The following is a 23,659-nucleotide window of genomic DNA, read 5'->3' on the forward strand; positions in this document are numbered from 1 at the left end:
TAGCTAGCTAGCTAGCCTAGCTGATGTGTCTGTGTGAGTACCGTGCACAGAAAGAGAGCACAGAGAGTCATTATAAGATTTTAATGTACAGTTCGAGATTTGGCATCATATAGTTCAACACTACTGTATTTGTTACATCTTGATATCAAACTAAACTAAAACAGAAACAGCCACAACTTAGGCAATGAGATCTTTCACAGAAAGAATATCAGAATTTCACAGAGACCAAAAACAACAAGCAGATAAGGACACAGGTTACAAACACACAGTGTGGGTAAAATAAGAAACAGCATTGACATCCTACTAAATGAGAGATTGCCTCTTGAAGAGTTAATGCAGGTAATTAAATTCAACACCCAAGATAAACCCAAAATTGGTCAAGGTTCCTAGACCACAGAGACATGCTAATGGAAGTGCATCCCTCGTAGGCTTTTGACGCCAACATAAGCCTTCACTTATGATGGCTTTTTTCAATGAGCATCAGTTGTCAAGTTGGGCCATCGGGACCCCAGAAGCTCCCATGATAATGCAATAAAGCCTCATAAGCCTTTAAATGTTTACGCAGGAAGTTACTGAATGCTCTGGGAGATTCAATGTCATCTACAGTTTTCACTTCTATCCTTCACAGTGTCATGGTTTGTAGTGGTCTACTATCAATATGATAAAATCAATGTTTGTATCACTCACTGAACCAATTATAGACTTCTTTTCCCTGAAAAAGCTGTACAAATTGCATTTTAACGTTGCACATATCAATACCACGTACAGTATTAACACACAAAACATTTTTTTTCATATTAGAAAGCAGAATCTCAGGAACAATTCATTAGCTGCGGACATCTGTCAAACAAATTCAGTGCTTATTCACTTAAACATGTGCTCATTGTTATCTGCGGTGAACAGAAATTAAATTCTGCTTCTAAGCATGAACGGTTTAGCATTAAATCATCCAGCCTTTGAAAGTATTTTTAAACATAGCCCTGTGAAAAAGTCAGATCACCCTTAATTTATTTCATTTCCAGTCAAAATAACCAGTAAGTAAAAAAAAAAAAAAAAAGTTAAAACACAGAGGCCTCAACTATATTTAGTGCGTACACCCTTTACTTTTATTATCTCTTCATATTAATTAATTCTTCAAAACTTTCAATTGTTTTTTTAAGATCTCCTCAAAAGTGTCTTATGAAGAATGAATAACTTAACAAGTTAACCCAAAATCTCATCATGCTCCAAATAGTTTTCATGCCAATACATGCAATATATTTAAATATTAATATTGAATATTTTAAGAGTTTTAATATTTTTGGAGATTTTATTTTTGCAAATTCCTGTTTGTTTTGTTTCTTGTTGGGTTTCAATATCTTTTCTTCATGATTCACGGCGGAGGGACAGAGGTTTTTGAATGGTGCACTACAGTACAAGGTGGTCCGCTCCTTAACAACACAAGGGGCACTGTCCTAGGCTGTGGAAATACTTTTTTGAGAGAACCAGTCAGTGCTTATTTCCACTTGCTTTCATAGAGTGATGAAGGGTTATGCAAGTAATGGCTAGAAGCGGTGCTGCACCCTAATGTTAATACTAATACTTACAGTAATATAAAAACCTCATTGAGAGTCTGCGGGAATCACTGTGGCAGTGGATTACCACAGGCTTGCCTGAAACTGGGAACTGTAACTCATGTTTTCTCAGTATTGTCATGGACAGGGGCGTTTGAGGGGACCGATTTACAGTCTTTTATGGGAGGTAGGTGTGTTCCTGAGTAATATACAGGAATTTGGTGATGTGACCTTTTCTGTTCTTTCTGGAGTTTGTTCTAGAGTTCTGTTCTGATGATCTTGCTAGCTTGCTGAATTGCCAGCACCGCTCAGATGATTTGGTTATAAATGTCTAAGGTCTAGTCAGAAAACGGTACAGCTTACAAACACACATCCTGCAGTGCCCAGTTGTCAGTCACCAGTTGTAAGAATGGCAGAATTTTGTCATGCTATTATTGTGAATGTTGAGCATATTCAGAATTTGTTTTATTGCATCTCTAAGCTAAGATTACCTACAACAATATTTGTGTTTGTAGCTCAAACAGGAAATAAGACAATCTCCTTTGACAGGGAAATGCAGTAAATAAAGGTGGTCTCTGGGTTTTGCACAGTGCCATATATCATACACCAAGCCTCTTATTTTCACATTCAATCAGTACAATAAATACATAACCCTTTACCACTTCTCAAACACAAACTCATTCTGCGTTCACTTCTTCACCTGACACGTTTCTGAGCCAATACAATTCTAAATACCACATGCTGATTTCTTCAAAAGTAAAATTTCTCTTAAGTTTGATTTCTTTCATTTCCTTTTTTATTGTTAAGCATTTAGTATGATAATTTATTAAGTAATAAAAATCGGTTATCTAAAATGTAAAATATTTGATCTTTTCATTTCTTTTACAGCTTGAACATACAGTGGTGTGCAAAAGTTAAATGGTTAATTAACTTTAAACCATAGTTAAAATGATGGTTTATTACATCATTTTCGTGAGTGAAAAAAGTACAAAACCTCTATAGAGACAGTAACTGCTATTAGCTAATTTAAAATATAAATGATAGCACATTTTATTTGTTTTTATTTAAGTTCTTTCCAAAATTGAAACCATAGCTAATATATTCCTAGATCATTAAAAAATGCATGCTAAAAATAAGAAAAGTAACCAGAAGAACCAGATTTTAGTTTGTTTTCCATAGAGGATTTGTTAACTCATTTTCACTACAACAAGCACTGTTTGAAAAGGGGTATTGCATACGACTATCTTGTACGGTATGACTGGGGAAACTTTGTGACCCTGAGTTTCTTCCTATTGCATGACAAGATGTGTTGTGTGGGTAACAACTATCACTGATACATCATTCTCATAATCATTTCAAAGAATAAATCACAAATAAAGGAATGCGATGTAGCTTAAAAACAAACATTTAAACATTCTGAAAAATACTGAGATCTATATTCAGTAAAAAGTTGCTGCAGAAACGTGCTATTATAATGCTGATGATATTTTCCTTTACGCTTATAGCGTAACACAGCAGCAGGAAATAAGGTGTTGCAATGTGATCGAATAACATGCTTATAAATACTGTTCGACCTGAGAAACTACTGCTGGCTGCTCATATCTTTTCCTGCACCTTAAAATCTCTTGAAAATGTAAATCTCAGTGCAATAAATGTTAACCATTAAGATGAGCTATTTGTTCAGGTATATGAGCAGAGTGTCTGTCAGATGTTTCAGGACACTGTAGTTTTAGTGCTGGACTGCGAGTACATACAAATCATACGGCAACTGTACCCCTGTCCCCTTACAGAGAAAATGAAGGAAAAAAAAAAAAAAAAAAACCTACAATGTACTAATTGCATTATAGTCTAGTATAAAAATTCTAACTAGGGCATTGATTCCCTAAAGGTATGTTGCACTGAAATGATTAAAGTAATATTGCAAGTAAAATGGGTGACATGCTGTGTTAAAAATTGTTACTTATGCATGAGGGAGGCATGGTGTTATGTTCCAGCCATTGTTCAGATAGGAGACACCTACGCATGTTAATCGCTGTTAATTCACTCAGCTGTCCTCCACAGCCTGGTCTGGCTTGTCCAGCTCCGGCAGCTGCTCTCTCCAGTAGGTGAACTGGCTGTAGGTGTCCGAGCAGGGGAAGTCAGAGGTATTGCCTCTGATCAGCAGAGGGAAAACATGATCAACCACTTCACACAGACGCCCGTACCTGGTGGAGAGATGGGGACAAGCTTAGTTCACCAAGCAGTTCATTAAATGCCAAGTCCAACACTATTGTTAAAAAATGTCCCAGGTTTCAGGTAGCACATTTATTATCAATTTGTGCAATAACTTTCAGTAAGGAAAGTTTTAGAGGCATTACACCTTTTGCCACGACTTTGAAAAATTCAGTCATTTTCAAAGAAAAGGCGAATTTGACATCAAAACACACTTAACCATCTAATTATACAGGAATGTTAAAGCACATATTGATGGAATTTGCCTGTACAACACTTACGATGATATGTTGGTCTTGGCATGTTCCTGAATGAGCTCCCCTTTAGGGTTCACAGTGAAAATTCGGTTCAAGGGCACTCCCACCTCCTTATATGAATACACATCCTAGAGAGAGGATAGTGTATCAATACACATATAAATAAGTAATAATATGAACTTGTTAAATGTATAATAGCCCCTCCCACCCTTCTAGTTTATAAAAATTCACCATAATTGTTTTTGTTATTATGTAAAGAATATTATTACATCTACCATTTGTAATGTGTTACTGCATTTCTCATATTTCCAACTTTTCTGTACAAAGTTCTGAATGTCTTGCCTATATGTGTGTTTGTCCATCCATGTACACTGTACTCATAAAGACCTACACTAAGGTTCTGTGTTACAGGTATAAAGACCCAATGTCCAACACAGTTTGGTGACTTCCTTACTCAGACACACCTAATTCAAGTCATATATTAACTGCAAGGTTTAGTTGGTGTGCAGGAAAATCACTATTCAGGACATCGGTTCTGCAGGACTGTAAACTGAGCATATGTCGCTGTAATCTCACTGGATATTCTTTTATTTTTGATCTTTAGATATAAGTATTGCACTATGCAATAATGGATGTAAACTATGTATGTAAAACAGTAATGATGCAGCATAGTTGTATAGACTAATTTAGAATGCTGATGTAGTGTATGATGTAATGTAAGAGGTTTGTGGTACTTTTGTGTGGAGAGCTCACATTTGATTAGTGGTTAAGCAGGTTTTTGTTATATAGCAATGAACATAAGCGAAACAGACTGAAGAAAAACTTTTTTTTATGAACCTGTTTTATAAAAGTTTAAAGTAACGGTAAAAGTATCATTCACTAAATAAACACAATGGGTAATATTAGGGTCCAGAAAAATATAGAACTCATGTCCATATCTTGTACAATAGGTTGGTAGCGTAATTATCGCAACATGCCTAAATAACATAGAAGAAAATGGTTAAATATTGCTGGAGTGTACTCCAGTACAGAATGGATTAAGTTTTCCAGCTTTATAGTGGCTGTAGTGCTAAACCCAATGAAGAAATACTACCAGGTGCACAGTAATTCAGTATTTTTTAATATTTACTGTTATTATATACTGTATTGTGACATGATACAAATTTATCTCACTATAGACTATAGATTATCTCACTATAGACTACGGGCTAGAATACTATTAGTAATTAAGTACTATTACTCAATTACATTTCCAATAACATACAACCAAATTCCTATATGTGTAAAATAAACTGCTGTGCTAACTGTCTTTGTGTAGGAAGCAACACTGCAAATTAGTCACCATACCACACACTTCCATAAATGAAACTTTTGGCACCACATTATAACCATTATTTGAGTAAGATCTGAATGCAGTTTAGATCTAGAACTATTACTTGAGTAAGCCCTAAATGCACTAGATTAGCCAAATAAAGTTTCCGTCAGTTGTTCCAGTAGGCACTTACTGTTGCTCTGTTTCCAAAGGCAGCATAAAAAGGCTCTGTGTTTGGCTGGAAGAGGTTCTTGATGTCAGTCAGACACTCAATTTTAAACTTCTCTGGCTTTTTCTCAATGACCTCCCTAATAACAGAATGAAAAAATTATGAATATATGGTCTCAACACATGGCCCAGTTTGTGGAAAAGGATCCCTTTGTGTATTGGTTGTGAACCAATATATTCACCTGTGTAGTGCAGAAAACAAGCTGCTAGGACTGAGGAGAACAGGGCCCTGAGGTAGCATGGTGCCTCTCTCGTTTACCCAGTGTAGGTAACCTCTTGTCATGCCGGCCATACCAATCGCACGTGCAGAGCAATACATGAATTTATAGCCGTTCCTATTGAACAACAAGGAAGACAGTTAAGAGTACATGGCTGTAATTGGCAAAACAGTACTAGTTAACACACTTTTTGTACTAGTTATGTTTGGAAGTACAGGCATGTTATTCATTCTAGATTTACAGTACTGTGAAAAAGACAGAGATGACCCTTCCTTTACTTATTTTCCGGTCAAAGCCTTTAAGCACAATTTATACATTTTGGGGAGATATTTATCAGGAGATTAAGAGGATATGTAGCTAATCAAGAAGCCCTTACAGAGAAAAATACTTGTACAATATTGTATAAGATGTAAAACCTACTGGCTGACTTTGTGGTAAAGGCGGGCAATGCCCTGATGGGTCCAGTCTTTGCCCAGTGTAGGTAGAATATGTCCCAGAGTGTCTGATCTGTAAATGAGAGACAGGAAAACAGCCACATAAATGACACCTCACAACTTTAATTTCCATCAGCACGTTCCATTAAAGCACAGTAAATAATTAGTTTCTGTGATGATGCAGGGACAGGCGTGGCAAACATCTATAAGAACTCAATAGCAACAGTTAGCATGACCTTTTGGAAAACTCATTTTTACCTGGTGATGGTGCCGTCTATATCTGAAATCACAATTTTATCATCCCAGTTCCACAAATATATTGTGCCATCACAGCGGCAGGTGCCCTGGTACTGAGTAGTAACGCTAAAGACCACATCGTTGGGGCCCTCTTTTAACTGCAGACTGGCCTGAGAACAGAAAATATTTTGGTTACCCATAAATACATATTAATAATATCTGATCTTGCAAAACAAGTTTCGTGTGCAATATTAGCATCCATCTTTGTTTTTAGAAACGCAAAATTTAGCCTTTAGATTCTGTTGCAAATCACAAATACTGTATATCCAAAAGACACATTCTCCATCAGTTGCTTTTAAGAGGATTAATAGGGAGTTAGTGTGCTCTTTGCTGTAGTAATTTATTGCCATACATTTGACTTATTTTTAAAACTATATTTTAAACAGGTAGGAGCTTACAAGTTGCTCCGAGGACAAGCGTAGAGTCTTCCTGTAGCAGACACTGCCAGGGCTGTAGAGAGGCTCTTGCTGGCTACATGCTGAATTCTGCTTAGCAGTTCTGCTGTCATCATCACTTGAGGATGATTCATCCTTTAACCTGTTACAAAACCCCAGCCAGCCCACATTAGTTGATCATGTAACATGCAGTATGTCTAGTTATTAGCTTATTATGTATAACAATGGTCCAAGTCCACGGATCGTGAGTCATTAACATGAACAATGTGCTTTCTGTTTTGCTGTTCAAACATTTGGCTCTAGTTCTTACCTGTTCCTTGCTCTCAATGCCTGCTCTTCGCTCTCTACTTGATCTGCTGCAGATTCCTGATGCAAAAAATGATATATATATATATATATATATATATATATATATACACATTTCATTTGTATTATTTATTTATTTATTTATGGAATTAAATACATAATACAGATTTAAACAATAAACAAATGTATGGTTATAACAAAAATAATAAAAAATTATGAACTTTACCAAAAAAAAAGAAGTAAATATATAAATGGCAAAACATTCAAAATGACACTATGTAAAACCACTGTGTATAATGTATATGATTTGTGTATTAAAAGGGCTCTGTGACAGAGCATTTTACCCACCCTACAAATTATACTACAAATTAAACTTTTTTTGTGGCTCAACCTGGTTGAATTTTTAAAAACATTTCTGAATTATCTAATTGCTGTTTAATTTCTCCTTATTGCAACACAGTAAGATTTTAAGTGTAAAAAATATGTATGCCAGGGGCTACCAAGGCCCATATTGTGCAGGTTATTTATTTATTTATTTATAACAAAATAAACTTGGAGGAAATAAACATGGTTCAAATTGGGTCTCTTAAATATCCATTTTAATGAAAATTAGCAAGCTAGAAAACAGTATGCCTTACGGATACCCATTTGAGGAAACACTCTGAGCAGTCAGTTAGGCAGTAATTTATGCTGAAAAGCTTTAGATATGATTGGAAGAAATATTAATCCCTGTGCAACTGTAAAGGTGCCTGATACAGAAACTAATGTAGTCAGAATTTTAAAAATTGCATTGTCCTGCAGATAGCCAACTAATGACTGCTGATTCACTGAGAATGCATATAAGTATAAACGATTAATAGTGACAGATCTATTTAATTTGATCTATTTTAATTTAATTAAGAATGTCAGCCTACCGACTTGGAGCTGCTGTTTCTCCCTCGCCATGAGAACCACCAACGCCCTCCCTTCTTGGGCATCTTCTCCTTCATTATGTTCTCCACTGTAGCCTGGAGCAAACGCACAGAGGTCCTGATACTCAAAACTCAAACTCAAAACTCAAAAACTAAATGAGTGTGGGTGGCTGTGGTTTCACATACAGAGAAAATGGCATGCAGTAGCTAAATCTTTCTCTCTCGCTTCTTTCTCTCTCATTCGTTATCATACACTGTCTCTCTCTCTCTCACACACACATACACTGCAGAAAATGAGGAACGTACAGGATTGGAGCCAAACACACTAGGAAAACAGTAAGTGAAGAATCCAAAAGCAGAGTACACATAACTCAGGCAAGAGTACTTAGAACAGTGCCAGATGGGATGGGATGAAAGGAGAAAAATTAAATGGAAGAAAAGAAAAAAAAAAAAAAAAAAAAAAAACAGGGAGGGAAGAGACAAGTTTACTCAATCTTTTCAGGGCTGTAATGATTGGTGCTGCACATAAGAGCTGGGGTCCACATGGGGAGTATGTTTGTTTTCATTTGATTTACAAGTTCGAAATGGACTGGGCCAGTGTCAGCTGTAGCAAATTAAAATGCAAAAAAAAAGAAATTAAGCTAGTGATAAGCATATTTAAATGTATGATATACGAAGCAGCCAAAACACAGCAAACAATCTAGGCATGAGTTAGAGCATGAATTGAGAATTGGAAAGAAAAGCTGCAAACATGATAAACGGCTATGTTCCAAGGTGGTATCTGGTTCGGATGACCCAGTATTTCGTACTACACAAACTTCAATACCTAGCAATATGTGTAAAATCTGAATTAAATCATTTAATATTAAAATGTTATTTCTTTCCAAAATATCGTTATTTCTGAAACATGCAATCAAAATCATTAATCCGGCCTGTGCAGACGTTTGGACACCTTACAGAGTCAAGTTCTTGTAATAACCTGTGAAGGCTTGTAGTTCTGATATATTATTGCATGCCCAGCAGTTTAAGATCTCCCCACAATGTGTAGGGCAGGGGACTGTGAGGACCATTCCAAAAGCTTTAGTTTGTGTCTCTTTAGGTATGACTGGATTTTAAGATCATTATCCTGTTGTAGGAGCCATCCTCCTTTCACCTTCCCCCAAAAACTCTGTCTTGTCTAAATTTTCTGTGGCATACTTCATTGTTTTGTGACACGGTCGCAGGTTCCCTTCCTAAGCAAAGCTGCACAGTGGGAAGGTGTACCACCACGCCACACTCAGTTGAACCTTCCTGCAGGTTCTTATCAGTCATATAAAGGTTCTTTATTATTAGCGTACAAGCAGTTAATTTCTTAATAACAGTCTACACTGTATAACCTGCAATATCTTTATTGTATTTTGTATATTGTAAAACAGCTATGCAGTCTTTACCTTTGGCAGAGGTTTCTGGAACACCTGCATAGCCAGCATGAGAGGAGCCGCTGTACTCCAGTTGTAATACCTTAAAGATTCAAACAGCATTGTGATTGATTAAGCAACATGTTCTGATACAAACTGTAATTTTTGTAACCCAGTGAGATTTCACCTACTTTGTTCCAATCTTTACAACAAGGTTGGGGTCATCAATAATAGACGGATTATCAGCAAACTCCTGATAAGATATTGCTCTCTCCTGGAATTCCTCTGAAGAAAGAAAGAAAGGGATTTGCAGAAGATGCAATTGATAAAATAATAAGTCAAGTGAATTCAGTACAAAGGTTTCCAACATGAGACAGGAATCTCTTGTTTACCTCTAGAGATCTCCCGGTTTTCTGTTAGACCCCCACACAGGGAGATGGCAATATTAGGCAGGTCTCCTAATTGATCAGAAAAGCTGTCCACTCCACTGTCCATGCCACTGCTGCCCACTGACTGAGGTGACTGATTGGCACTCCTCAGCTCTGTGCCACCCCTAACTGAGCTTGTGCCATCACTATACAACAGAAGTACATTACATGTGAGTTACTTTGTCCTACATGTTTGCAGATATGATAAACCCACAGTTAAGATAGAATCAAATAAAGAAATCTAGGCCAATAAAACTGTGAAGTTAGTTAGGTTTCAGCAGAGTCTATAAATGGTATAAGCAGCTGCTTTAGGCCGGCTAGCCAGCAGGGGTCCCCAAAGAGCATGTAGTCCTCAAATAGTTGACTTATTATTTGTTTATTTTCTGTATATATTTTCTGTACTTATATTTAAGTAATTGAGTTCCCGTGTATGTAGTTAATGATTGCTTTATTGTGTGCTTTCTTTCTTTGCATTCTCTTTTTTAAAATAAAGAAGAATGAATGAATAATTTGTGAATTGAATTTATTGTTATTTATTATTATGTCATACATATCATACAGGAAGATCCTAGCAGTCTGTTTAGACTAGCAAGAAATATATTTGATCTACCTCTTGGGAAAGTAGAGTGCCGCTACCTCAGGTTCCAGCTCTGTAAGATCATCCAGATACACACCATCTGAACCAAGGTGACGACTTCTCTTGTCTAAAAATGAAGAATAGCATGTAGTTGATATTTTGGAATTTCCTGTAATTTTATTTTTAAATGTAGCTAGCATTACATAAAAATGTAATATAATGGCCAAATGTCAGCCAGTGCATTAGTATTCAGAATAAACAGATTGAGTTTAGGCTAATGATATGCTGTGTTTATTAAGTGTTATTTTTACCCATTTCCTCTCTAATTTGAATTTACCATAAATATTTTACCCATGCTGCAAAGGCCAACACATGCCTTCTCCGACACATGCACAACTGCGCAACCAGCATGCTCGGAGGAAAGCAACATGTACATGGCCTGCAAATGGCAATGCCAAAACTGTAAACATAAAAACTAGTTATGTTCTAACCTTCTAATGAAGAATTTGTTTAGTCTAGTGGTTTTCATCCAGGGTCATTTTAGTGGTTTCCTGCTCTATCACACCACCTTCAACTCAGCAAGGGCTTGTTAAGCAGCTGATTAGCTGGATCAGGTGTGTTGGGAGCAGGGGTAACTTGCTCCTCTTAAATGAATGGAATCACTGCTCAATTATTCCCACTGTCAACAGTCAATCCCTGTGTTGCAGTAGCCTAAACTATTGCTAAGAATACTTAAGCTCTTAGACTAAGACACTAAGACTAAATATCATCAGAATTCTTTACCTTTTCTTTTTGATGGAGAGTCAGTCTTGCTGAGGGCCCGGGTCCCAGCACTGTGCGATTCATCCTCCAGGTCAGTGATGAGGCGAGCAGCTGCACCAATGGCCTCCACCTCAACAGAAGCAGTAGGTGCTGGGGCAGCTGCAGCCTCGCCAGGCCTGAGGTCGGGCACATACAGGCTGCATGCTGGAGGACTTTTATTCAGGGGCTCCACCATCCCATCTCCAGTGATGGCCCGGAAATGCGTGCTGTCCGACATAGGGATTGACGCTGAAGTCACCAGCTTGGGCTCAGTCATAGGCTGCTTGATCAAAGGCTGTGATTGAAATGAATTGAATGAGTTTGATTATAAGAATGTGTACCATGCTAACTCTTAAAGTGTTGTTTAAGGAGTCAAACATGACCCACCACCATCTTTAACAGCAGAGAAATCCTCTAACTGAACATTTTTTCAGCTTGTAATGACTGTAATTTTATAGAGTGACCCCATCATTAAAGAAAGTGAAATATCACCTATGTCCATACTTCTATGAAAGCTGTACACCACCAGTGTACATAGATTGAATTATTCAGAATTAGAATACATAAGGGTTAAATAATTCATTTTTTTACCCCGTTCATTTCCAACAAAACCTTAACAATGAAATTAGCCACAATAAATAAAATATGACTACAGACATGTAATTTTCAGTTGGGTTTAGAAGGCCCTTTGGATTTCCTTCTAGCTAAAACACAAGTCCCTACTTCAAACTGCTGCGAACAGCTTTGATGCGAAACGTACAAAACTCCCAATTTCTGTTTTTGTACCTTGGCAGCATGAGGTAGCTCTCCCCAGGCCCATAGCATCTCAGGGTTCTCTGGCTTCCCAATGGCCTTCTGTTTGACTAGTATCTCAGAGTCACTCTTGGGTGAGGAAGGCAAGGAGCCATTTCCCGGGCTTGGAAAGGTGACAGACAGAAAGAAGATATATGAGTTATGATAAACATAACAACAACTTTAAAATAGGGTTGTTAACTGTACAATACGAGCCAGGTGTATTTAATTTCAGTCCTGGAGGACCAGTACAGTTTGATGATTCCTCTGCTCAAACACACCTGGTTCAAGTCATCTGTTACCAGACCTGCTAGTCAGAAAACTGCCCTTCCAGGACAGGTACTGAATACTCCTGGCATAAGCTCTGGATGTGTTAGATACCTCATTGTTGATGGAAAATCTGACGCTTGTTGGGGGCAAGAGATGGAGAGCCCCGCATTAGGTGGTATAGGCAGAGCATTGGTCTGGTCTGTCCTTGTCCTGTAAATGAAACAAATCTGCAGTCATTCAAATAAAGGTACATATCAAGTCATTTAGAGAGGTTTGATGGGAAATGGTCAATTCCTGAATGTCTATAAAAGCTGCTTCTGTATATTTATTAAGTGGAATGATGCAGTCTCTACACTATTTTACTGGTTACATCAAATTAATTGAGTAATGCATACATTATGCCTATAAATAAATGTTTGGAACCAGTACAGTATGATCCAATCAGCATCCTGCTATCCTGCACCAGTAAGCTTTTCTTATCTCTCCTGTTGTTTAGAAAGTGTGATGAATTTTTGTAGCATACCTCTGGCCATGTGTCCAGTCGTCGTCACATGGTGAATACACCCTGCTCTGTGCTAAAGAACTACAGGTGGAACCATGTTTGGCATGCTCACTGTAGGGTTCACGTGACATAGCTCTGTGAACATACACACACACACAAAGAGTAAATAAAAACTGAAGAAGTAAAGACATAGTTAAAATCCTCTGGCTTGCAGTGTGGACCCCTCCAACAGGCTCTTTCTTCCAGAGAAACAGGGGGCATTGTAAGGTTTCCAAAGCGCTAGCCTGTGGAATGTATCCAAGCTGTCTCTTCTCCAAGGCACAGAGTTGACATTCGTTCCCAGCAGACTCCTTTATTGGGCTTGGGACAGTGAAACCATGGCTGAGCTTGTCCATCACTGTTTCATTTCAGTACTGGTACCTGGGTAACCGATTGTGTGAAGTGGAGAGCCATGCAATTTGGGATATTTGAATTCAATTTGCCCTGTAACAATAGACACGGGTTGTTTTCTGCAGGGAATGAAGGAAAAGAGCTTGTTCTGCAGTGACACAAGCTCATTCTATAAGTTGTTTTTCTATTACTGTATGAGCAGATGAGATTTGATTGCCAGGAATCCCAAAGGTCCCCCTTAAGCTCTGTTTTGTTCTGAATTGGCAGGGTTTCATGGATTTCGTGGAAAACATTGGGAGGGTTGTTTCAGCCACTTGTTCTCTCTCACTCTCTCATTCACACACACACACATATCGTACTCCTGCTGTGAGAGTGAATAAAGAGGCTCGACCGCAACAGACAAACTTGTTCGTCTGGGAACACTCACAGCTTTTTGTAAACAAACTTTGTTACAGCAAGCATGGCCTAATTTAATGATATCTGGCAAGCAAATCAAAAGCTCAGTACATTTTAGGCCCTGTCACTCCTCGTGAAGGGAGTGCAGGTAATCTTCACTTAATCAAGGTTCAAAGACTCTTCACAACACTTCAACTAGCTCAAAATGCTGCAGCCAGGGTTCTTACTAAAACTAGAAAAATGGATCATAACAGTCCAGTTCTATCAGCACTGCACTGGCTCCCAGTTAAATTCCGTATTCCGTATTCTTCAATTAACATTCAAAGCCCTACATGGCCTCACTCCTGAGTACCTGCGTGATCTTATTACATATTATGAACCATCAAGAATACTTAGATCTCAGGGTGCTGGCTTCTTCCCAATAGTTCCCTTTTCTTATAAAGCCCCGCAACTCTGGAATAACCTTCCAGATAATGTTCGGGACTCAGACACAGTCTCAATCTCTAAATCTAGGCTGGAAACTTATTTGTTTAGTTTAGCTTTTGGTAATGAATGTTTCCCAATAGGTAAAGGTTGTAGGTCCAGGGGTTCGCGGACACAGGGAATTGTAGTATACAGAGATGCTGGAGCTGTCGTCCCACTGCTTGCACGCGATCACTCAGGTTTGTGGACGGTGGAGCAGATGGACTCTAGCGTTCCAGGGTGCTCCCTGGTCTGTGTTACCTTCTGGCTCTCTCCTTTTAATTAGGCTGTTATAGTCAGACCTGCCGGAGTCGTCAGACACACTCTGATACTGCTCAACATTCTCTGCTCTCTATAAATCCATTCAGAACTAACTCTGTCTCTTTACCTTCTCTAAGTAAATGGTCAAGACTGCCCGCTGGGTTCCCCTCTACCTGCATAAGACCAGCTGTCACCTACCAGTCCGACCAGCAGCCCCCAACTGTTGTCATCTCCAAACCTCCAGCAAAGCTTAGCGAGAGGCTTGGCTCATGCAAGAACAGTACTTGTACAGATGTTGCATCTGGATTGTGAGATCTTGGAAGCTTTGCACTGTCCTCAATTACCCTTCAAGTCATTTACTGTAGTACTTCTGAAACATTTTGTCAGGGCTCAGAAACAGAATAAAAAATGGCTCTGAGCAGAACATTGGCAATTTTGCATTCCAACCCCAGTATAATGTGCCTTAACTGGTTAGATAACAGAGAATCGTTTTTGTTGTATTGTTGTTTCTACCAAAATATCACTCATTTCCACCTTTTGTTTTTGTTTCTCAAACCAGTTTGGAGTCCTGCCTCCAGCACTTGCCTCATCAAATGGAGCACAGTAAAATGTACAGGGCCCAGTTTCCCAAAAGCATCTTAGTTTTAAGATCATTATGCTCACTGAACAATTAGAGCACTGATTGTGCTACAACAGTTTTTGTAAAAACAGCTCTATTAATTTCTTTAGTTACAGTTTCTATTTATTGTCTAATAGAGTACAGTTCACTATTCCACAATCCCCTCGCCTTTATACTGACCTGCTTATTGTTTCCGTCTCTTCATCAGAACTCATATCGATAGGGAACATGTCCTCATCTTCTGAGTCCCCATTGTCTTCTCTTCTCATACTGTCCACTTTGGACTTTCTCCTCCTCTTCCTCCTCTTCTTTGTCATACAGTTGTCTCCAGTGGCCTGGGAGGCCCCCACGGATTCGATGGAGGTCCCTGTTATGGGCTCAGTCAAACGAGGCGCACCTTTTCCTAGCTGGGATTCCATCAAAGCTGAGCCGTCTGTCATTATGGGGGATGTTGCCAGGTAGCGCGGCACCATCTCCTGTGGGGAAGATTTTAACATTGGCCTGGTTGGTTTCCTACAACTTGCAAGACAGTGTATATAATGCATGTACAAAACTGTGCAAAAGTTAAAGGGTATTCTTACATTTTTAATTTCCAGTCAAAATATCTATTAAGTTATTATTCTTCAGCATCAGGAATAAATTCAAAAGACTTCCACGTACATTGTGAAAAGCTCTTTGGAAGATGAAGCTATTATTGACCAGCCTGATGCTTTCAGTGAAAACTAAAGCCAAATGCTTAAAGCAAAGCTTAATGCTGGAAATCACCACATCCCAAACTGCACATACGTACACTAACACAGACACTGTGGGTTTAAAAACAGAGCAATATTCATCAGAAGTGTTGCTAGGTAGGTAGGATACATTGTGTGGTTTGACACAAACTTAGATCAGCCAATCGGAGGAAGCTGCACTGCTGCACCGTTTAAGGTGGAATGAAAAAATGAATTCATAGAACTTCCTCTTGTGTATTATTGCATGAATATACATATTTATTAGTTGATAATATATAATTGAATGCTTCTATTAATGTACTTGTTGCTTATCTACAATTTAGGCAATAGTATTTCCAATCCAAAACTATAATCCATTTTAGGTGGAGAATAATACTGAGTGCCCTAACACAAGTTGAAAGCTTATCACAGGATTCACTGCCTCAAATTGTATTATAACTGCACAGCACATTGACCTTAATTCAGCAGGACAGAGTCCTGCATATTTCATTACAACCCAACTAGTGCGTGTGCCCTAGTAAACTACAGCCACTGCCTTTGAGCTACTGCTAGGTTAAACTGTGTCATGGAAAGGGGAGTAAGTGAGAGACATACTTTAAGACAATATAATGATAAAGTCTTTTTCATCTGCTGCCAGACCAGCGGACTGACAGCCATTTCTCTCATCTCAACAAACAGGGATTTATTAACACTGCATCCCCAGATTATCATCACATATAAAACAATCACAACATGATCTGCAGTGGTAAGGTGGAAAGGTGGCCGAAATTCCCTATCAATAATAGAAGCCTGTGTTTTTACTAGACAGCTATATTTAGGTCTGGATTAAATGGTTCTCCATTTGAATGGAGAGCAGAAGCCAGGGAAAGCAGAGCATCAAACTAACATCCAGATGTAGGCTGATTAATCTGAAAATCGCCTTTTTACAACAAAGCTCTTGCACTGGCAACTCTTCTGGCCTCCCACTAGCCTTCCAAATTCCAAATCCAAAACTACAATGCGAAAAACGAAAACTAGGGTTTGGGCACCAGGGGCTGGATTAAGATCCAGGAATGACTAAATTGGGACGTAGGAGTGCCTGAACTGGGGATAAAATTGGGAAAAAATGCAGATAATGCATAGTCTGAGGCTAAATCATAGTCAAAGGGTTTGAAGCCCCTGGGTCCTTGTCTCTGGAAAACTGCACCATCCACTTCGAAAACAGAAGTAAACCAACAGTAGCAAAAGAAGCCAGTGCTGATACACAGTCCAATACAATAAATGATTCGGTTGATGTAGAACAGCACACATAGGGTGCAGGAAAACAGTCAGTAAACCTATCAGTCAGTAAACCTATCTATCAATCAAACTTTGTACCATTGAAATGTTCAATCCCTGTTCAAGTGAACTATCCCTCTATCACTAGCAATGCCCTCAACACTAGGAGGGTGAGGACTAGCACATGTCTCCTCTGACACATGTGAAGCCAATCACGGCCTCTTTTCGAACTGCCGCTCATGCAGCATTGCTACTCCAGTGTGCTTGGAGGATGCACAGTTCCCCAGCCCCAACACAGTGTCCTAAGTATCTTCACGCTGCCAGGTATCAGCAGTGGTATCTGAGACAGACTGCAGGAACCAGCACTTTAAGAAGCAATGTGTGCCAAGATTACACTGTTCTTTCTCTAAATGTTGCTGCATAGAGTGCTGACACAGTACTGAAATGTTCAACTTTGATGCACTACAATTTAATCCCATTCCTCTCGACAGTAACTGCCAGGCTCATGCTGAGATTTATGATGCCAAAAATGATTATATTAAACAGCAGTCAACAATAGGTCATGTAGAAGCAACAGGGCTTCAAAATTGACTGCCTTAAAGCGTAGCACAGATTTAGAGCATCAGACATCCTTGCGGGTCCATCAACATAAACCATTCCATTTAGTTTAGTGATGACCAAATTCATTCATAAAATAATAAGCATGGGCAAACCACATCCTTAATATGACAATGACTAACGCAGAAAGCTAAAGATATGATATTTAAATAATATTATACATATACTATTGATACTGTGGGATTCAGAATTTATATTTATATATATTTTATATACATATCTATTAATTATATACATCACAGATACACCAATTAGCCATAACATTAGCTACACTGACAGTAGATGATCTTCATCTACTGTGGCATCTGTCAAGGGGTGAAGATATTAAGCAGCAAGTGAACAGTAGGTTCTTGAAGGTGATGTTTTAAAAGCAGGAAAATGGGCTAGCATAAGAATCTGAGCCACTTTGACAAGAGCAAAACTGTGATGGCTAGACTAGGTCAGAACATTTTCAAAACATAATTTTTCTGGTATGCAGTGGTCAGTACCTACCAAAAATGGTTTAAGGCAGGACAATTGGTGAACCGGCAACAGGGTCATGGGTACCAAAGGCTCATTGATGCAATCTATGGAGGCTCTACCTTGCAACTTACAGGACTTGTTGTAAGTTGTAAGGATCTGCTGCTAAAGTCTTAGCCAGATACCATAGGATGACTTCAGAGGTCTTGTGGAGCCATGTCTCGAATGGTCAGACCTGTTGTGGCGACACAAGGGGGGCCAATTGAATATTGGGCAGGTGCTGCCAGTGTTATGGCTGATTGGTGTAAGAACAATTTCTCCAATAGAACTTTTCCATAACAAAATAAAGCCCTAAAATCTCAAACTCTAAAATTATTGAATTAAAATTGATTAATAAAAAGCCCAGCCAATTTTTCCCCTCCTTACAAACTTCACTCTGATAGAATGCACTCATTGTGCCTAGTTCAGATCAGTGACAGGGGGCTCCATTAAAGAATACATCATTACCACACCTTGACCTACCTTAATCGTTCTTCATACTGCAACTATCTGCACAGACGCTAACCAAGAGTACTTACTGTTCAGTTTATCAGTGGCTTAAGGTCTCAATGTTTTCTGGCTGCTATAAATATAATTAATGAGATTCCTTGTACAGTCCAAGAGAACAAATATGGGAGATTGGAGAACTATTTCTATATCTCAGCAGTTACATCTCCGTTCTGGATAACTCATGCAGTGGTGACCTTATTTTGCCTTGACACAGGTCAGTTTTTTCCTTTTGGGTTTATCTAGAGGGTTCAGGGAAGGAAGCTGCTTGAGAAAAGGGTGACAGGGGCCTTGGCAAATAAGGTTGCAGAATGCATCCACTCTGGGATTGTTTCCAGTAAACAAGAGTCACGTTTCATGTCATGCAACTTGAGGAGATATCCCACGTGTTCCAATCCTCCTGTATACTATATACAGCAGAGTATGCTAGAACTGGAGCGAACACAATGTCCTGGAGTGAAGTACTCACCATATCACTCTCTGTCTCCTTCACAAAGAAGGCCTCGCCATTCTCTCCCAGTTTCATATGCAGGCTGACGGGCTCTCCATTAATCTCTATGTCCACCTGCGCGAAGAAGCAAAGTGCTGTCACTACATAACTTGTTTTGTAAAGACAAATTTCAGAATTACAGCAGCATGATACACCAAAGCAATGATTTTACTAAACCTCTAGTGAATTAACTGAGGTATTGAATTCAAGCTTCCTTTTCTTCCAAATGTTGCCATTGCTTTATGTCTAGACTATCATGTATGTTTAGACTGTTATAAAAATGCTTTAGCACAATAACTACCCTTTATGCACGGTTTATGATATTGTCACAATATTGTATACAACACAAATAATAAACAAACATAAGATAATAAGATTTCAACAGGATTACAGTTTTTCATTTTAATCCATTTTAATGAGAATGTCTTTTGTTTCTTGTAGATCTTTTTCTGCTATAATGGTAGAAGCATAATCTAGATCTTTTAGATATGCAGTCATTGTGTTTCATGATATATTCAACATATTAACATCATGTGCACCTTGGCACAGAGTTTTGCCAATTAGCTTGACACACTTTAAATATGGCGTATGATGGAGCTTACCACTTTTTCCCGCGAGCGCAGCACCCCCATCTTGCCAAAGCGGACGTGGAAGGGTGAACACTGCAGGGAACCATCTGGCTGACGCACCACAATGACATCGATACAGCCGGACAGGGTGGCAGGGTTCAGGCCTCTGTACAGCTCCTTCACCTGCACGAAGACCTGACCGGCCAGCTGCCCCACGTAGTTCATGGTCTGACTCTGGCAGACAGAGAGGAGGGCAAGAATATTAGCATTTCCTTGGTGCTAGACATACCAGACCCACATGGGTCAGGCGCAAAGAAGTTACCTAGCCACCCCATCTCTCTGAGACCCCCAAAGTGTTTCTTTTCTCACAAAAAAATTCATTATGTGTACTAAAATCTTGTTTTGTCTAGAAATATAATATAATAAATTCTTCATACAGTTTTTTTTACTGTTTCTTCCAAAATCACAGGTATTAAAAAAAGTGTATCCAGCAGTCTCTACTCTATAGAAAAAACATCTATTAGATTTTGGAGGATTGTGAGGATTTGATATTTGCATTCAGCCACAAGAGCATCAATTCGGTCAGGATGTTGGATGATCACCACCCCACCTCATTGCAAGCTATGTCAAGCTATGTGTGTGCATTTGCACATCTGTGTCAGCATTTGAATACTGGCAACCCAGGTCTATTAGTATCAGTGAGCATATCGATGATAATATGGTATGTGTCATTTTGGCCACATAATTGTTGTAATTTCAAAATCTTGATTGATGATTCAGGTATGGTGCAAAACCTTTGACAACTGTCCCCCCAGAGAACACACCACAGCCCACTGACACTTCAGACTGGTGACCTTAGGCTCATCATTCTATTGCCAATGCTTTTCCATGGAGACTATACTAGCTGTGTGTGCCAATCTGAAAGTGTGTGTCAGCAATTAGAACTGCTTGGACCGTGTCACTAATTAGCTTTCTGGATACTTTTAGACATATAGTGCATCTGTCTAAATGCTGACACAGTCTTCAGTATCTAAGAGCAAGGGAACAGAGAACCTCTGCATAACTTTACACAATCAGCAAAATTGTCAGACAATCGAGATGGGACCTCTTGCCTTATTCAAACTGCAATATGCTTCTTGCCACATCAGAGTGAAAGGCTGAATGTGTTTGTCACCTCTCCCAACAGACATGGTGCCCTCTGTGAAATTGCTCAAAAAGAAGATTACAAAATCACAGAACCACAGCCTTGCCAAGGATGGAGTAATGCCAGGGCACAATCACTAATGACCTCTCAAACCATGGATGGCCAGAGCAAGTGGGCATCCACTCTCTCTACAGTAATGTATTAAAATGCTTTTAACATGGACACATCGTTTTATTAATGATGGATTTGGGAAACGAAAACCTTTCAGACTGAGCCTTGGGCAGCTGAACGTCCATCAGAGGTTGTCCATCATGATGTCCATCATGATGTTTGATAGACTTCTTTACAACAGTTTTCTACAAGGCAAGGCATGTCATTAAATATTCAGCTATACGTTTGCAACCGGTAGCTCTATTGCTCTGGCTGGGTTGACCTCTGAATGAAAGGCCCTTCAGACAGCAGCACTGTAGATTCAAAATGGAGGAATTGGCAATACATTTACACATAAAAGAGAGACTGAGTGATACACCGTCAATCCAGAAACTGCATTATTATCAATACTTAATAATGTGCTTTTATTGTTTACGGGAAATTGCCATAAACCTTGCAGACTGCTATGTTAGCTTCTTGGCTATTGGCTGCTGCACACACAAATCACCCCACTGCCGCCACCCCTGCTAGTTACCTTTTTTTTGTTGTTGCAACAATTCAAAGTGTAGCACTGTGCTCATACAAGTAGATATTTATCTGCCGTAATTATGTTAATGTTTTATGTTTTTACAGTGTATGGCATGCAAGTAAGCCAGCTTGCTAACTGATTTATTATTCATTTTTTATTCTTTTCTTCTGACCAGGCCTTATTTGTGAAAATGTATATGTCTAGTGTGATTGCTTAACAAAAAAAATTTAACATTTATTTGTAGAGCATTACAAATATGACTGCGCATTTCTAATACTAACCATAGCTCAACCAATCAGAGTCAAGATTAAAAAAAAGAAACCTGGTATAATACACTGATACTACTAATTCTACTACTACTACTATATAATACACAAACTGAGGTGTGTATATAGTCCTACCAACAACACAGAGACCACTACAGATATGAAGAATGATGACACAGAACCTGGAACTTTCGCACTCGTGCAAATATTGGTCTTTGTCAGCAGAGGAAGACATTCAGAATACAGTGTTTCCTCTATGCCTGGAGGTCACTGCCCTGTAAGGAACCCTGTCTGAGGATAACAATACATAACCTGTCCTTATCCTAACTGCCATGGGGCACTACATTACTGGTGTCATCCATAACAAAACACCAACAAAGCATCTGGAAACACATTCAAATAAAATCCAGTATGCATATATATGCATGTGATCCAGATCAGTGAGATTTGAGGAGAGCTTCCATGGGTGTGGGGGCATTCAGGAGCTGTAGCATTCAGCTGTAAATAATGAATTAAATGGATGTAAATAAACAAACGGACCATTCAAACGCAGTGAACCCCCCACTGCTTGTAACTGAGACTGAGAAATACTGTTTTTTCCCAAATAAGCTGCTAATTTACGATGATATTTATAATGAAAAATCCCAGCACATCAATTTTCCATTATGTAGCGATTATAAACGCACTGTAAATAATCACTCCTCGTGGTATACAGGAATACACAACGCGTTAAGTTAGTGACTCTATTTCCACCGACACACGGTTAAGGGTGCGTTACGGTATGGTGGCAATAAGCAACTAAGCGACCACATGAAATAAATGACAGTCAGCTACATACATTGCAGAAGACCCCTTCTGATGGCGAAGCGTTTCAGCACCGTTTTAGTCCATCGTCCAAACTCCTGACACAGTAAACGTTTGCTTATATGGCTACATGGGTTTTCATTTTATATAATATTAGTGGACTTCGCTGACACTGTGTCTGTGTCGTCTTCGCTGCTGCTGCTGTATTTAAACCAGGGTTCACCAAAAAAAAAAAAATCCACTCAGACGAAGCAGCTTCTGCCTCCGTATATTTGGCACCCGTATTCCGACAACCCCGCCCGCCTGCGCTAGGATTGGCTGCTCAGAATCACAAGCTCCTCTATGAGTATTTGTTGATAAATAAAAATTAAGGTTTAAAGTTTATCCAGATATTTTTTACTTGAATTATAATTTATTGTGCAGTTTCTTACAGCAAGGTGCTCAACCTATCTCTCATTATTATTGTGTGCAAAGTGAAATAAAGAATTAAATGACTGTTAAATACAAACAATCTCAGTACAGGAGGGCGGGGTCTGTGCGAAAACGGGTGGGGGAAAGGATCACGGCTCAGCCTATTAATGTGATGTCACCAGATGTTAACCCTTTCCAGTGGCGCTGCTCAGCAAAACACTGTTTACTACAGAAAATCGTCGTCCATCTTGCATGTAGTGTATTAGGGAGAATAAGCTCTTCCTTTAATGTGTATCTTAATATATTCATTTTCAGCAGTGTTGTCATTGTTAGCAAAATGCATTGTAAAAGCACACGATAATGTTAAGAGGTCTTAATGCCACCCCAGTATTCTTTTATTTGTGTGTAGTTTCTGCTATTGGCCTACATTTCAGTCCAGGCCTACGTTTAAATTTCTGCTATACCAATTCCTCAATGTATTTGAATTTAGATATTTTCACTGCCACCTTTAAGTCAAGGGGCTCAACAAAAATATTCCATTACCCGTTTAGGAATAGTCCCTTCATTTTCACAGGCTCAAAAGTGTTTAGATAATTAATTGATCAGCATCATGGTCAAGTGTGGCCTGTTCTCTTGTTATTTGATGATGTGGTAACTTTCAGTATGCA

At 38.9% G+C, this 23,659-nt stretch overlaps 1 protein-coding gene across 4 annotated transcripts; it reads right to left on the reverse strand.

Annotated features, from left to right (window-relative positions):
- Positions 1-66: 66 nt before the first annotated feature.
- On the reverse strand, positions 67-22,812 carry lpin1a (lipin 1a). Of its 4 annotated transcripts, XM_072689918.1 has the most exons (22): positions 22,615-22,812; positions 20,800-21,187; positions 19,721-19,921; positions 19,098-19,193; positions 15,198-15,493; positions 12,911-13,024; positions 12,499-12,597; positions 12,112-12,241; positions 11,308-11,620; positions 10,558-10,651; positions 9,912-10,093; positions 9,711-9,804; positions 9,553-9,622; positions 8,126-8,218; positions 7,216-7,271; positions 6,909-7,047; positions 6,472-6,620; positions 6,200-6,286; positions 5,744-5,896; positions 5,527-5,641; positions 4,046-4,149; positions 67-3,757 (listed from the first exon to the last, which is right to left on the reverse strand). In XM_072689918.1, exons 2-22 carry the CDS (start codon positions 20,875-20,877, stop codon positions 3,598-3,600), a joined length of 2,823 nt encoding a protein of 940 aa, XP_072546019.1. In that variant the 5' UTR covers positions 20,878-21,187; positions 22,615-22,812; the 3' UTR covers positions 67-3,597. The 4 variants fall into 4 exon arrangements, with proteins under 4 accessions (XP_072546019.1, XP_072546020.1, XP_072546018.1 ...); XM_072689919.1 differs by lacking the exon at positions 20,800-21,187 and having other exon boundaries at positions 22,615-22,811; XM_072689917.1 differs by lacking the exon at positions 22,615-22,812 and having other exon boundaries at positions 20,800-22,588.
- Positions 22,813-23,659: the final 847 nt, after the last annotated feature.

Source organism: Salminus brasiliensis, chromosome 10 (assembly GCF_030463535.1).
Source record: "Salminus brasiliensis chromosome 10, fSalBra1.hap2, whole genome shotgun sequence".
In the NCBI taxonomy this organism is placed as follows: Eukaryota; Metazoa; Chordata; class Actinopteri; order Characiformes; family Bryconidae; genus Salminus; species Salminus brasiliensis.